This window comes from Vulpes vulpes, chromosome 9 (assembly GCF_048418805.1).
Source record: "Vulpes vulpes isolate BD-2025 chromosome 9, VulVul3, whole genome shotgun sequence".
NCBI lineage: Eukaryota > Metazoa > Chordata > Mammalia > Carnivora > Canidae > Vulpes > Vulpes vulpes.
The window spans coordinates 80,157,983-80,173,391 of record NC_132788.1 but is presented as its reverse complement, the minus strand read 5'-3'; the positions used below and the strand labels follow the sequence as shown (position 1 = coordinate 80,173,391).

The 15,409-nt window shown below is 41.7% G+C and overlaps 1 protein-coding gene across 3 annotated transcripts in view; it reads right to left on the bottom strand.

The window, feature by feature from the left end:
* PRICKLE2 (prickle planar cell polarity protein 2) overlaps positions 1-15,409 on the bottom strand; it is a 320,030-nt gene that overhangs the window by 79,860 nt on the left and 224,761 nt on the right. For all 3 annotated transcript variants that reach the window (XM_072720519.1, XM_025985227.2, XM_025985220.2), the window contains one exon: positions 10,235-10,418. In XM_072720519.1, the coding sequence (XP_072576620.1) occupies positions 10,235-10,418 (184 nt within the window). The remainder of the gene's footprint in view (positions 1-10,234; positions 10,419-15,409) is intronic.

Genomic DNA, 15,409 nt, shown 5'->3' with positions numbered 1-15,409 from the left:
CCTTGGCGGATGCCTGGGTGGCTCAGCAGTTGAGGGTCTGCCTTCAACCTAGAGGCATGTGATCCTGGAGTCCTGGGATCCAGTCCCACATCGGGCTCCCTGCATGCAGCCTGCTTCTCCCTCTGCCTATACCTCTGCCTCTCTTTCTCTGTCTCTCATGAATAAATAAATAAAATTTTAAAACAAACAAACAAACAAACAAACAAACAAACAGCCTTGTATTCAGGCCATATTCAAGAGATGTGGGTCAGGGGCAAGATGCTGGAGATGGAAGGGAGTAGCTTCTGAGGCTCATTCCCTGTTATTATCCACAGGCAACTCTGCTGCAACATCTTGAAGACCCAAATAATGACCTTAGTGATGACAGTAGCTGCCACTCAATAAGGATCAACTATGGGTCAGCATCTTTTAGGGTCTTTAGAGAGAAACTGAATTAGTCTGTAGTCACAGCTACTTCAGACTTGGGTATAAGCCTCTTCATTTTACATTCAGAGTGAGTGAAGCTCAGGGCACTCCAGGTCCATAGCTATAGCTAATAACTGGTAGAGCCAAGATTTGGCTCCATATATTTCTAACATTGGCTTTTCCATTACCCTAGAGCAGCAGTTCTCAAACTTCAGCACATTTCAGAATTACCTGAAATCCCTGTCAAAAAAAAAAAAAAAAATCAGCCTACCTTCCGAGTTCTGGTTCACTAGGGCTGGGACAGAGCCTGGGAATATGCATTTTTAATAAGTTCCTAGGTGGTGTTAACACTGCTGGTATAGGAACCATACTTTGAAAACCACTGGACTGGCTGACAAAATGTGGGTAAAATAACCATCATTTTTTTTTTTTTAAGATTTTATTTATTTATCCATGAGAGACACGGAGGCGGGGGGTGGGGGGGTGGGGTGCAGAGACACAGGCAGAGGGAGAAACAGGCTCCATGCAGGAAACCCGATGTGGGACTCGATCTTGGGTCCCCAGGATCATGCCCTGGGCCAAAGGCAGGCGCCAGACTGCTGAGCCACCCAGGGATCCCCTCTAACCATCATTCTAAGGCACAACTCAGCTCAAATGTTATCTCTTCAGAGAGGCCTTCCTTGGCTACCCCATCTAAAGTAGCTTCTCTAGATCAGGGACCAGCAAACTACAGCCTTTGGGTTGAATCAGGCCTGCTAACTATTTTTGTAAACAAAGTTTTATCGTTATCTGGCCATGCCTCTTCATCTACATACTGTTTATGACGGCTTTTCCACTACAATATCAGCATCAGGTATTTGAGATAGAGATTATGTGTCCTCCAAAGCCTAAAATATTTACTATATGGCTCTTCAAGAAAAAGTATGTCCTCTCTGGCTCTAAATCGTATCTCCCATTTTTATTGCTTTTCCAGCACGAATCATTTTCTAAAAGTGTCTCATTCACTTGTACAGACAAATTGCTAATTTGTCCATAGCCTTTGCTCTCATGCCAACTCTAGAAGGGCAGGGATACTTGTTTGTTCACGGCTGCCTCTCATTGCCTGGCATACAGTTGGCACTCCATAAACATAAGCTGAATGAATGAGTATCACTGTTGAGTGCCCAGGTATGTGATACTGCCTAGGAACACGAGGGCCACAGCGGGAAGTAGAGGAAATGTGGTTCTCACCATGTGGGCTGTCAGCCAGAATGAGAGCGGGAGAGGAGCCAGAGATAAACAGAGATTGTTGATGGGGAAAATCAGCCTTTGAAGTTTCCTGCTTCCTGCAATGATGGAGCAACAGGAGGTGGAGAAAAGAATCCCTTAGTCACCAGAGTCAACCTGAGATTAGGAGAAACGTCCCTCCCCTAAGAATGAAAGAGCCTTGTGTGGCACACGTTGCCTGCTCTTCTAACACATGCCAAGTCTGCTTCCTTGGATCTGATATCCTGGGTGGATCACCACAGAAGAAAGAGGGGTGGAGGAGGAAGAGCCCCAACAGGCACTGGAGCTGCAAAGACAGCTGGTGTGAATCGTGGTTCTGCCCTTTATTACCTGTGGCAACCTGGTCGAGTGTCTGATCCCCTCTGGGTGGCAAGATATTCCCTGCAAAAGGGAGGGATATTTTGTACAAGGAGTAGATGCAATTGTTTATTCAGGTGACATCTGTTTACTGAATGAGTAGTATGTATCAGACATTATTTTAGGCACCAAGCACAGGCGGTGGACAAGACAGTGTGAGACTCCCACCAACAGGCTCAGATTTGAGAAGGTTAGGGCATCTGACAAAACGCGCAGACATAAACCTACAGGGAGTATCCATATGAGGGCTCTCTGTTGCCTTATTTTCACCTGCAGGCAGAAACATCAAGGTGGTGATAGGTGTGATGGGGCAACCAAAAGACAGTGGGGTTTTCCAGCCTTCACATCCTTGGATGCCTTGGCGAGAGCTGGACACTGCATGGGCTCCATTCACCTCTCCCCAAGCCGTTCATGACCCCCTGCCCAATATCTTCATGCAAATACAAAGTTGGTAGCGATTTCGTTTCACTTCCGAGCTTCAGACAAGTGGGTCGTGTACCATCTGTGAAGCTAGATCTTTGCATGGCCGGCTTCTTCAGTCCTTCAGCAATAGTCCAAATACCACCTCCCCAGAGAGGCCGTCCCTGACCAATTGGTCTAGATTAGCTGGTCCCTCCAACACTCCAGCCCACATCCATTATCACAGAAGTTCTGTATTTTCTTCATGGTATGGATTAACTGGGACACAACTTGTAAAGCACCTAGGATAATGCCTGATGCTAAATGTTCATATCGCCATTATTAACATCATTGTTCTTTTTTCATTTATCACAGTCTTGGATTATCTTTTTTTGATCTTGGATTATCTTGAACATTGATTTGTTTTCTAATTTATGTCTCTAACACCCACCCCCTTGCAACTACAATCTAGCAGAAACCTTAATTATCTTGTTTACTGTTTTATCCTTAGTGCCTAGAGTAGTGCCTGAAGCATAGTAGCTAAATGCTAGTATCTGTTGGATAAGTGAATGAGTGCATGAAAAAAGCCCAACTGCTTTTTTCAACAAAATTCTCCAGCATACTCTCTGATTCACTCCATACACTCTCAGGGGGGAATGCAATCCCGTGGAACACTGCCAAGCCAACTCGTTAGAGACAGGTGCTAAAAATGCTCTAAGTGGCAAAGAGAGGCCAGACCAGGAGTGATGCCTCCTGCTGACCTGTTGATTCCTGGGGGTGGGGGGGGGGGGTGGGGGGGTGAGGGTGGGTTGGTTTGTAGAATATTCTTCTTGGAAAGGCTCTCTTTGCACTCAGAGCAGCCTACAGAAGATGCCCCATGGACTCACTCCTCCCAGGCCTGGTGACTGGGATGTTGCAGGAGACCTCCTCAGGCACAGAGGGAAGTGGGAGCTGTTTTTATCAGCAGGCAGCCCAGAAATCTGCTGGGTGCATGAGAGAATGCGCATGGTCAGGTGGCTCCAGGTGGGCCCTGTCCAAGTTGCTCTGGCTGAGTGGAGCCAGAACTTCATCAGAAAGACGGTGCACCTTTACAACACTCACACAGCAGACAACCCAGGGAACAGGAAGGCCTCTGTATTGCAGAATTCAAAATGATTTTACTGGAAGCCCTTGAGAAGGCTGGGAAGGGATCTAGGACTCCTGCTAAGCCTATGCTCCACTCACCTCCTCCACCCCCACCTAACCTTCCCCTGTCCTGTTCAGCCGAAAGATCCCTTCCCCCCTCCTCCTGCCTGCTTGGGGCAATAGTCATCCGTGTCACCACAGCTTCACAGGAAGGGCAGTAAGGTGACAACCATTTTATCTAGCACCTTCCGTGTGCATCCCTCATTCGGGGCCCAGAGCAGCTCCTGCGGCCCACAGCTCTCAGAGTATCGGCACCCAGGTCGGGTTGCCTGAGGCTGAATCTGTCTCTGTTGCTCAGCTGTGTGACCGCGGGCATGTGTTTTAATTTCTTTGAGCCTTGCTTTATTCATCTCCGAAACATAGGTAGGAATAATAATTACCAAATAAGGTTGTTTCCAGAATGAAACAGGATCATGTAAGCAAAGTTAAAAACTAGTGGGCAAATAACAGGTGTTAATAATTTTCCACACTGTTGTCGTCGTCGTCGTTGTCGTCGTCGTCATCATCATCATCATCACCATCATCAGAAAACCGAGGCTCTTGGAAGCCAAACATCCTTGCTGAGGCCAGAGAGGGAGCAGCAGCCAGTTGGGTCTGACTCTAGAGGTGAGGTTCTTCCCCCTGGACCACGCTGCTTCCTCTTCACCCTGTGGCTCCCAAAGGGCTCCCTATATTTGCACTGGGACACAAGTGACTCCCTGCCAGGCCCTTGGCTCTTTCCACCTGGCTCCAGATCTGGGTCTTGGAGCTAGCAGTGCTGTTTCATGTGTGTGCTAGAGCACAGTCCTTCGTGAGAGGCCACCCATCTTCTGCCCCTTGTTGGCTGAGAAAACTCTGAAGTAATCAAGATGGTTAGGGGAGTAGGAAAAATTGATACAGAACCATCCTTAATGTAGAAGAACATTTTGAAGACTTTTATCCTGAGCCTTACTGCTTCTGCAGAGGACCCCAGTCATCTGCCTGTCTCTTATCAACTATTAGCTGGGTGGCTGCCATGGTCAGGCTCTGTGCTAGGAGGTGGAAGATTCCTGAAGAACAAACCAGACACGATCCCAGCCCTCTTGGATCTTAGAGCAGAGTGGAGGAGGCAAATATCAAACAGATAATTACACCAGTAAGTATCTAATTATGTTTGAAAAGTCTTAAGTAGTAGTAGCAGCAATTGCTACAGAGTATGTAACTGGGGACCTAATCTTCTGTTGGAAGTAGAAGGTGGCCACAGAAGCTCCCTGAGGAAACACATTTAATCTGATACTTGATGGATCAGCAAAAGTCACTGCCTTGAAAGCCAAACACAGAATTTTATGTACCTCTAAGAGAGATGTTGTAGACTTACATAGAGCTCAAAACCAACTAATTCACCCCCTCCTGTAGGTACTACTGGATGGTCTGCTTTGCCACATGTTGTAGAATACTATGAAAGTCAAACATCAGGGGCACCTGGGTGGCTCAGACGCCTCTAGGTGGCTCAGCCGGTTAAGTGTCTGCCTTTGGCTCGGGTCATGATCCTGGGGTCCTGGGATAGAGCCTTGTGTCAGGCTTCCTGCTCAGTGGGGAGCCTGCTTCTCCCTCTCCCTCTGCCTCTCCACCCTGCTCATGCTCTCTCTCCCTTCCCCTCTCTCAAATAAATAAAATCTTAAAAAAGAAAAAAAGAAAAAAAAAAAAGCCAAACATCGGACAATTACCTCTGATATCTTCATCTTTCCTATGATGGTTTGATGTGCAAATACTTCTGGAGAAGTAACTGAATCACCACTCTTTATGAGCAAAACCACAGTTAAGGTCAAGGTAATATTACTAATGTTTGGAGTACTAAGGATTGGTGCCTTCATATTTGAGAATCTTCCACAGATCCCTAGAGCATCCAAAACATCGATGGAAAGGAGACACAAGTCAGGAGACACAACCTGATGGTCTCTTCAGGTTTGCATGGAGTAATGAGTAGAATTAACAGGAAAACAAACAAACAAACAAACAAAAAAACCAAATTGACATGGTCGTAATGAAGACTGTCTACCCAGAGGACTTACCAGTTAGTTAACTTTCCAGATAGCAGTTTGTCACCATAAATCAAAAGCCTTAAAAAGGTTTACATGAGACTATTCTGCCCTAAGAATTGTGAGGAATAGGCGAATGTGCAAGACGGAGGGCTACTGCCCATCTTATTTAATGCGGAAGAAAGGCTGCCAACAAGGCACACAGTCAAAAATAGACCTTTGGCTCAGGGGTGGTACTCTTGGTATTTGGGAGGGGTGGCTGCTTCTTTGCACAGAATCATCTGGTAATTTTCAGGATGTTAAGCATCCAAGCCTCTACCCATTTTAATGCTAGTAGAGTTATTTTGACAAAGTACCCCCTTCTGAACATACATTTCCAAATGCTCCCTAGTGGTGGATGGTACCTTTCCAGGTTAGAAAATATCATTGAAGACCAACAACCTCTGAGAGGATAAGCTAGATCTAAATACATGGATACCAAAATATGTTCATACCAAATACCAAAAAATGTTCATAATACATGAAGTGAAACAAAAGTCAGAGTTAAGTGGACAGCGTCATCACATTTTTGTCCAAAACAAAACAGAAAGTACTCCTATTACAAAGATACTTGCTACATGCATACAAAAAAGGTTACAAAACAATACTTCCTCGACTGGTGGAATGATGGAGGATTTTGATCCACTTCCTTAGGTGTTTTATATTTTCTCTTCTTTCTGGTTTGTTTGTTTGTTTTCCAATAAGCCAGCTTTCCTTAATCAAAAGTGATTTCTGTTTTGGAGAACAAAAGGTGACCCACCCACCACTGCCTGCTCCTCATAACACTCGGATTCTTCTTTTGTCTTATTGAGCACCATGGGGTCTGTTAGGAGAGCACTGGCCCCTGTTCAAGCAGCAAGGAATCACCATGTTTTCCCTCTGCCAAATATTTGACCCTGTTACAAGGGAGCAGCTATTAAACTGGAGCTAGAACATGGTAGGTACTCAAACAAATGTCTGCTGATGTGAGTCAGAATTTTATGTTTTGATTGGGCCAGAATTTTTGCTGACAGATCCTTTAGGTTTCAACATCACTTTCATTCAGTGGTTCTCAACTGGGGTGCCCAACCTAACCCCCAGGATCACTGGGCACTGCCTGGAGACAGGTTGGGTCACCCCAAAGTCTAGAGGAACAGGTGTTGTGTGCTTCTGCTATCTCATGAGTAGAAGACAAGGAAACTGCTAGTCATCCTACACTGCACAGGACAGCCCCAACAGCAAAGAATTATCCAGCCCAGAATTTCAATAGTGCTCAGGCACTGAAATCATGCTCACCATTTGCCTGCCTCTCTTTTCTTTTGTTTCAAAGATTTTATTTCTTTATTCATGAGAGACACAGAGAGAGAGAGAGGCAGAGACACAGGCAGAGGGAGAAGCAGGCTTCCTATGGGCAGCCCGATGCAGAACTTGACCCCAGGACCACAACTTGAGCGAAAGGCAGATGCTCAACCACTGAGCCACCCAGGTGGCCACCATTTACTTGTCTCATGGCTTGTTAAAAATCCTCCAATTTTTTTCTGAAGTATCATTTACTGTAAATTTATCACAATAACAGCTCTAGAAGATGGGGCACATACTATAAACTGATTTGAAGACAAATTGGAGCTTTAAAGAAACTGGATGGGCAATTAGGACAGTTCAGGTACTGGAGGGCTTTCTGATGTCATAACACAGCTCCTTTGAAGTCAACAAGGGGGGAAGGATCAGAGCAACCTCACTCATGACTTTTTAGGCCAGTCATTAAGAATCACAGCATAAATGCTCTTCCTTTCTGGCATCATCTCTTATATTTATCACTTTTCACATTACTTTAAGATGGTTGGGTTTTGCAGTAGTAGGTTTTTATGAAATTAAGTGCCCCTATTCAAAAACACCTCCCTAAGTGGGAGGTGACTTCCATGTGCATTATATTTAATTGAAGGCATTTCTCAGAAGAAATAGAATAATAAAGAGTATCACCTGAAAGTATATTACCAACCCCATGATCAGGGAGTAAAATGAAAGGTTTCTACCAGAAATGAAAGCACATTACTCCTAACCTGAACTGGTCTTTAGTATTTCGCCTGTGGCACAAAGCATTCAACTTTCATTGTAATTTCTCTTGATAGAAAAATGAAGTTTCTTAAATCAGAGACAACTAAACATGATACTAAACATCAGAATTTTTAGTGAAAGGCATTCAGGGTTTCAAATTTGTCTAATCTTAAAACATTCTACACAGCTTTTAAAAAATCTTTAAATCTATAAGTAGTTCCATAAGTAATAGATTTTAAAAGATCTCATAATTTTAAAATTTGAACACCATTTCTCTTATGCAGCATGATCCCTTCAAATACCTTTAAATACAGACTCCTATTTTATTTTATTAGGCAAATATACAGCCCTTCAAACAGCTTGAAGAGAGTCTCTCTCTAGAGAACAACTGCCCGTCCTAACCATCTGTGTCGCATAGGTTTGAATAAATTCAGGGAATAGAGAAAACCATCCAAGGAATAGCAAATTATAAGAGATGAGAATATCCTTTCACTGGACATAATTAAAACCATTTGTTTAACAGCATTAATTGTTTTCTGTCAAACAAATCAAAGAAAGTTGGTTTTTGTTTCCCCAAAACGTTCATTTTGGATGAGTCAAGTGGCCCTCAAAAACACTATCAGCATTCACTTTTAGAATTGTGAACTGAACCAAGACCCCAGCTTCTGCAACTGTCTGTTCTCTTAAGCCAACAGAAATTTTTCCCTGCATCTGAAAATCTCAGAATAATGTTTCATGGTATTCTACATAAGCAGGAAACCCCAAATAGCTTAACTTCAGAATTTCAGGGGCCAGTTTTTAGTAGAAAGCAATGTGAACAAAAGAAAGATGGGTCTCTTAGAAGCTGCTGGAAATGAGGTTAGCAAGAAAATGAAACAAGCTCACAGATGTATCTAGGTGTGAAAACTCCATGCTCAAACACTGGCAGCAGAATGGTGATGTCAAACAAAGATATTCAGTCATCCACCACCTCTTTTGAGTGTTCAGACAAACTCAATCAAATACTCTCATTCTTCTGAAGCTTACTCTTTAATAATACCATCTTCACCAAAACAGAAGGAAATAAAGATATAACAAGCTGCAAACTGAGAGAAAAATGTTCTTATTTCTTGCAGCTAATATCTCAACACAGAACTCCCCAAATCCTCGTGGAGATTATTTTCTGAGAATGTTTTCTGTTCTATAACATTTTCTTCCTTAGAAGAATGATAAAAGAGATCACAAAAAATGAAATGTCTTCAGAGCTTAGGAAGGTAACACAAAGTGGCTAGGTGACCTAGAGATATCCAACTGCCTAGAAAGAACGGCCAGTGCACAGCTAACTGGCCAGCGCACAGTTAACTGGCCAGCACCAATCCTTGCAGGGATGAGATGCCAGATCCTCAGTTCTTCAAGACATCCATATGAATTTCTACATAAAAATTCCTAATTTTTAAGAATTAGTAACTAATTCAAAATTTTATTTTAATTTTTTTATTGGAGTTCAATTTGCCAACATATAGCATAACACCCAGTGCTCATCCCACCAAGTGCCCTCCTCAGTGCCCATCACCCAGTCACCCCAACCCCCTGCCCACCTCCCCCTAATTCAAAATTTTAAATAATACTTTTCTAGCTAAGCAAATCCTGCCTGTGTACTTGATTTTAGGTGCCAGTTTGTGCTCTCAAATACTAGAAGAAGAGAATGAGAAATGGCCAAAGGGATGTTACTGAGGGTCCATTCTTGAGTTGTTTGCAAATTCTTCAGCCTTGCCTAATCATAAAGAACATTTCCTGGAAGACTTATCATCCTGAAAGTTCCTGACATCAAAATTTTGGGGTATTTTAAGCTTCAAAACATTCTGTCAGCCATAGGAAAGATCACTAGAGAAAGCCATCTTCTGTGTCACAAGGCAAAAATAGGGGTGGACCTCTCCAGGACCATGAAAAGTGTCCAGCTTCTAAACCAACAGAAGGCCGGTGAAAGAGAAAACCCCAAGTATAGAAATACAAAGCGGAGAGTGTATACTATTGAGAAAAATGCAGTGAAAGAGAAAGAAACAAAGTCCATCTGATCGAGCCAATAATACTTATGGCCTGTAGGTATTGCCAAATATTTCAGGAAATGCCAATGTCTTTCTTTGTAAAGCAAGGCTGAACTTAGTATTAAACACAACATATATCACTGGGAGGAATAAGGCAAATCCTTATTTCCTCACTCTCCTTTAACAAAGAATCATTAAGACTATTGGCCAATGTAGCACTCCCTTTCCCTCTCCAAAAATCAAGTCTCCCTCCCTAATGTCTCAAAGCCAACATTTCTGAGAAGTTTCCATCTTCTGTTGACAGTGAATAATAGCAACCCAGAACAAATGAGCAATGGCCCACACAGGACTCAGTTTCTTTTCTCTTCTTCAGTACCCACTGGTGTCCCAGATGTTGCCAACCCGTGGAGCCCCAACCACTTGTCTGAATCAGCAAAATGAACTCTTCCTTCTGAATTGGAATGAAGGACGGGCAGGACAAAGAAAAACAGCCCAAACCACACTTGCCCTCCCCATCAAGAATGGTACCTGTTCAGGCTTCAGCCCCGGCGGGATCCAAGCATACTCCTCCAAGGCACAGCCCGAGTCGTCATCTGACGTGGAGTTCCTCTGGAAGTCAAACATGAGTTTGCTGACAGTCTTCTCCATCTCTAGGGGCATCACTGTCACCATGTGCTCCTCCTGAGGGCACTTGCAGTGTAGGCAGATCTTCCTGCAAGCAGCAAAGGTGGGAGGTAAGAAGGAAGGTAAAAGAAACCATTGATCATCTGGCTGCCAGTCACCAGCCCTTGGATCCCAAACCATAAACACATTCCTTGGCAACTGGCTTTTGGCAAGAGCATCTAAAGCGGTACTCCACAGCATGCCTGTCTTCTTGAAGGTGTGGTGCTGCACATGTGGAAATGTCATGAAAGGTCAGAGGCCACCAGGTAAGCCTGATGAGAATATTTGAACATGGACTCCCACCTGTTCTTCTAAATCAATATCCCAAAAATAATGTCAAAATATCTTTTATTAGATAGAGCACTGGATAGGGACCATGACTACAATTTTAACTAGAATAGTAAATTAAATCGACATAATACATATGATGATCAGAAATATTACCAGGGGATTTAACAAATGCTGGCAACATACCATTTGCATTTCCTAGAAGCTTGGGCGGTTTTTTTTTTAAAGATCTTACTTATTTATTCATGAGAGACACTGAGAGAGAGGCAGAGACACAGGCAGAGGGAGAAGTAGGCTTCATCCAGGGAGCTGGATGTGGAACTCGAGCCTCAGTCTCCAGGATCACGCCCTGGGCTGAAGGTGGCGCTAAACCGCTGAGCCACCCGGGCTGCCCTGAAAGTTTTTATTTTATTTTATTTTATTTTTATTTATTCACGAGAGACACACAGAGAGAAACATGCAGGGAGGCTCCATGCAGGGAGCCTGACGTGGGACTTGATCCTGTGTCTCCAGGATCATGCCCTGGGCTGAAGGTGGCGCTAAACCACTGAGCCACCAGCTCTGGAAGGTTTTAAAGAGAACTGCCCGCGAGGTTTTCTTTAAGAAAAAGAGTAAGAATATATTTTCCCACCAAACAAATCTGGCCCTAAGATCTCATGGGAAAGACATTTCACCTCTACTAAATATCCCCATAGGTTTGAAATTCCAATCAGAAACCCAAATCTTTCCCACATTGGTTGTTTTTTTTTTTTTTTTTTAAATACAGTATAAGAGGATCATGCATGTGAATTATTTCAAAAGGTAGCAGCCAAAGATAAAATCTCTCCCCAAAGTTGAACATTTCTCTTTTAAGGTTACCATCTGTTCCCTTTTCCATGGCTACAAAAATGATGAAGCAGTAAAAAGGTTGATGTCAGCAGTACAAAAGCATTTCTAGCTTCTACCAATGAAAAAGAGAAGAAAAAGAAATCAAGGAGGAAAATTTTTAGAAAACGAGCTGTTCTACGTGGTACTCAGATCTTTATGATTAGTTTCAGTAGCATCTTATTAAGGCAATGAGAGGGTTCAGAATCCCCACATATGCCTAATTTTTTGACAACAGCTTTGTTAAGATAGAATCCCTGTACCATAAAGGTCATCATTTTAAAATGTACAAATCACTGGCTTTTAGACATTCACAGAGTTTGAAACTCTCACCACTATTTAACGGTAGAATGTTTTCATCATCCCAAAAGAAACCCAAGGCACGTTTAGCAGTGACTTTCCACAATCCCCTCCCCTTCAACCCTAGGCCCTGACAACCACTTATCTATTTTTTTTGTCTCTATGTGGCTTTGCCTGTTCTAGAAAGGCATATGTATGGAATCATGCAATATGTAGTTTTTTGAAACTGGCTTCTTTTACAGAGTAGGATGTCTTCAAGATTAATTCATGTTGTAGCATGTGACAATCCTTCCTTCCCTTCTATTGCATTATAATATTCCAGAGAATGGATATATTACATTTTGTTCATCCATTCATCGGTTGGACATTTGGATTATTTCCACTATTTTTATTTTTGTGAATAATACTGCTCTAAATATTTATATACAAGTGTTTTTGTATGAACACAGGTTTTCAATTTTCTTGAGTATATATCCAGGAGTAGAATTGCTAGGTCATATGGTAACCTTATGTTTAACATTTTGAGGAACTGTCAAACTGTTTTTCAGAAATAGCTATACCGGGATCCCTGGGTGGCGCAGCGGTTCGGCGCCTGCCTTTGGCCCAGGGCGCGATCCTGGAGACCTGGGATCGAATCCCACATCGGGCTCCCGGTGCATGGAGCCTGCTTCTCCCTCTGCCTGTGTCTCTGCCTCTCTCTCTCTCTCTCTGTCATAAATAAATAAAAATTAAAAAAAAAAAATTAAAAAAAAAAAAAAAGAAATAGCTATACCGTTTTTATATTTCCACCATTAATGAATGTTTTATTTTCTTTATATCCTTGTCACACTTGTTAATATCTTTCCATTGTTTCTATCCTAGTGGGTGTGGAGTGACATCTTATTGTGGTTTTGATTTGTACTTCATTAATAGCTAATGATATTAAGCATCTTTTTATTTTATTATGTATCCTCTTTGGAGAAATGTCCACTGAAAGTCTTAGTCTATTTTTTAAATTGTTGTCTTTTTCTTGTTGAATTATAAGCATTCTTTATATATATATTTCTGAATATAAGTCCTTTATCAGAAATAAGATTTGTAAAAATATTCTCCCATTTTGTGGGTGGTCTTCACTTCTTTTTTTTAATTGTCTGAACACTTCCAAGTCTGTTTTTTTTAAACATAGGCCTTCAGGATTTTATTTTAATTAATTAATTAACTAACTAACAAATTTATCTATTTGTATTGGGGAGGGGGGGCGGCAGAGAAAGAAGAGAATCTTAAGCAGCATGGAGCCTGATGCAGAGTCTGATCTTACAACCCTGAGTTCATGACCTGAGCCAAAATCAAGAGTCAGATGCTTAACTGAACCACTCAGGTGCCCCTGGTTGCCATATTCTTGATATGACTACTGAAGCACCAAAGTTTCTTATTCTGATAAAGTCTTCTGCTATGCTTTGTGCTTTTGGTGTCGCATCTAAGAAACCTTGTCTAACTCATATTCATAAAGATTTACTCCTATGTTTTCATCTAAGATGTTTATGGCTTTAGCTCTTTTTAAAAAAAATATTTTATTTACTTATTCATGAGAGACACAGGGAGAGAGAGAAAGAGAGAGGCAGAGACACAGAGGGAGAAGCAGGCTCCACGCAGGGAGCCTGATGTGGGACTTGATCCCGGCACTCCAGGATCACGCCCTGGGCCGAAGGCAGGTGCCAAACTGCTGAGCCACCCAAGGATCCCCGGCTTTAGCTCTTATATTTGGGGTCTATGTTCCATTTTGAATTGGTTTCCATGCATGGTGTAAGGTAGGAGTCCAGCTTCATACTCATGTAGTTATTCAACTGTCTTAGCACCATTGGTTAAAAACTTGATTCTTTTTCCTTTGGGTTGTCTTGGTGTCTTTGTCAAAAATCAGTTGATCATAAATGTAAGACTTTTTTTTTTTTGGATTTTCAGTTCTAGTCCATTGAGCTCTCTGTCTACCTTATGCCATTACCACTCTGTCTTCATTATTGTAGTTTTGCAGTAGGTTTTGAAATTGTGAATATGAGTTGTCCAGCTTTGTCCTTTAAAAAAAATGTGTTGGCTCTCTTAGGTCCCTGGCATTTGCATCATAAAATATGAATTTTGGATTAACTTGCCCGTTTTTTGCAAAAAATCTAGCTGGGATTCCAATAGGAATTGCACTGAATCTAGAGATCAATTTTGAGAATACTGCTATCTTAACAATATTAGATCTTCCAATTCATGAACGAAAGATGTCTTTCCATTTATTTCAGTCTATTTTAGTTTCTTTCAATGCTATTTTATGGTTTTCTGTCATGAGTCTTACATATTTTTTGTTAAGTTTATTCCCAAGTGTTTTATTCTTTTTAATGCTATTGTAAAATTGTTTGCTTAATTTCCTTTTCACATTGTTATGGTGTAGAAACACCAAGAATGCTTGTACATTGATCTTCCATCATACAATCTTGTTGAACTAGTTTTTTTCAGTTTTAAGAGTATGGTGTATGTGTTTGTATTCCTTAGCATTTCCCATATGCAAGATCATGTCATCTACAAATGGAGATAGTTTTATTCTTTCTTTTCCAATTTGATACCTTTTATGTCTTTGTCTTGCCTTATTGCCCTGGCTACAGCCTTATTGCCCTGGCTACAACCTTCAGCATAATGGTCAACAGAAGTGGCAGTGGCAGATATCTTTGTTGTGTTCTTGATCTTAAGGAAAAACATCCAATCTTTCACCCTCAAGTATTATTTAGCTCTAGGCTTTTTGTAGATGCCCTTTATCAAGTTGAAGAAGATTCTTTCTACGCTAGTTTGTTAAGTGTTTTTTTTTTTTTTTAATTTTTTTTTTTATTTATTTATGATAGTCACAGAGAGAGAGAGAGGCAGAGACACAGGCGGAGGGAGAAGCAGGCTCCATTCACCGGGAGCCTGATGTGGGATTCGATCCCAGGTCTCCAGGATCGCACCCTGGGCCAAAGGCAGGCGCCAAACCGCTGCGCCACCCAGGGATCCCCTGTTTTTTTTTTTTTTAATGACAAAAGGGTATTGGGTTTTGTCAAATGTTTTTTCCAACTATTAAGATGATCAGTTGGTTTTTGTCCTCACTCTATTAATGTCTTATGCCTAACATTTGACACCAAAATGTACTCAAGAAACAAAATCAGTTTAGTTCAGCCAAGTCAGGCTTGTCAGATTTTCCCACTTCCTGCTTTTCATCAGATCGAAAATATACACAGACAGAATGCACACTTGGATCTGGTTTGCATCTCCAAATTCAAAGGGGTTTCTTCCAAACCTTGGCTGCTGCTTTTAAAAATAGTCAGAGCCCATTTTAACAGTAACTCTTTAATTAACCAGCTACTGTAAAGAAGTCAAGGGTGTTAGGAAGTGGTCAGGGATTTTCCTCTCCAGTTATTTTTATACCAGTTAATGACTTAAGAGAAAAAAAAAAAAAAACTCAGTGTATTTTAGCAAGTTTAGGAAGCTCTTTGGTGACTTATGGTTTATACTAGAAAGTCATACTTTTCAAACAAAATGTAAAAGATTTTTTACCAAACTCAGTCTCCAAAATATTGATCTGTGCAACTCATGTATTCA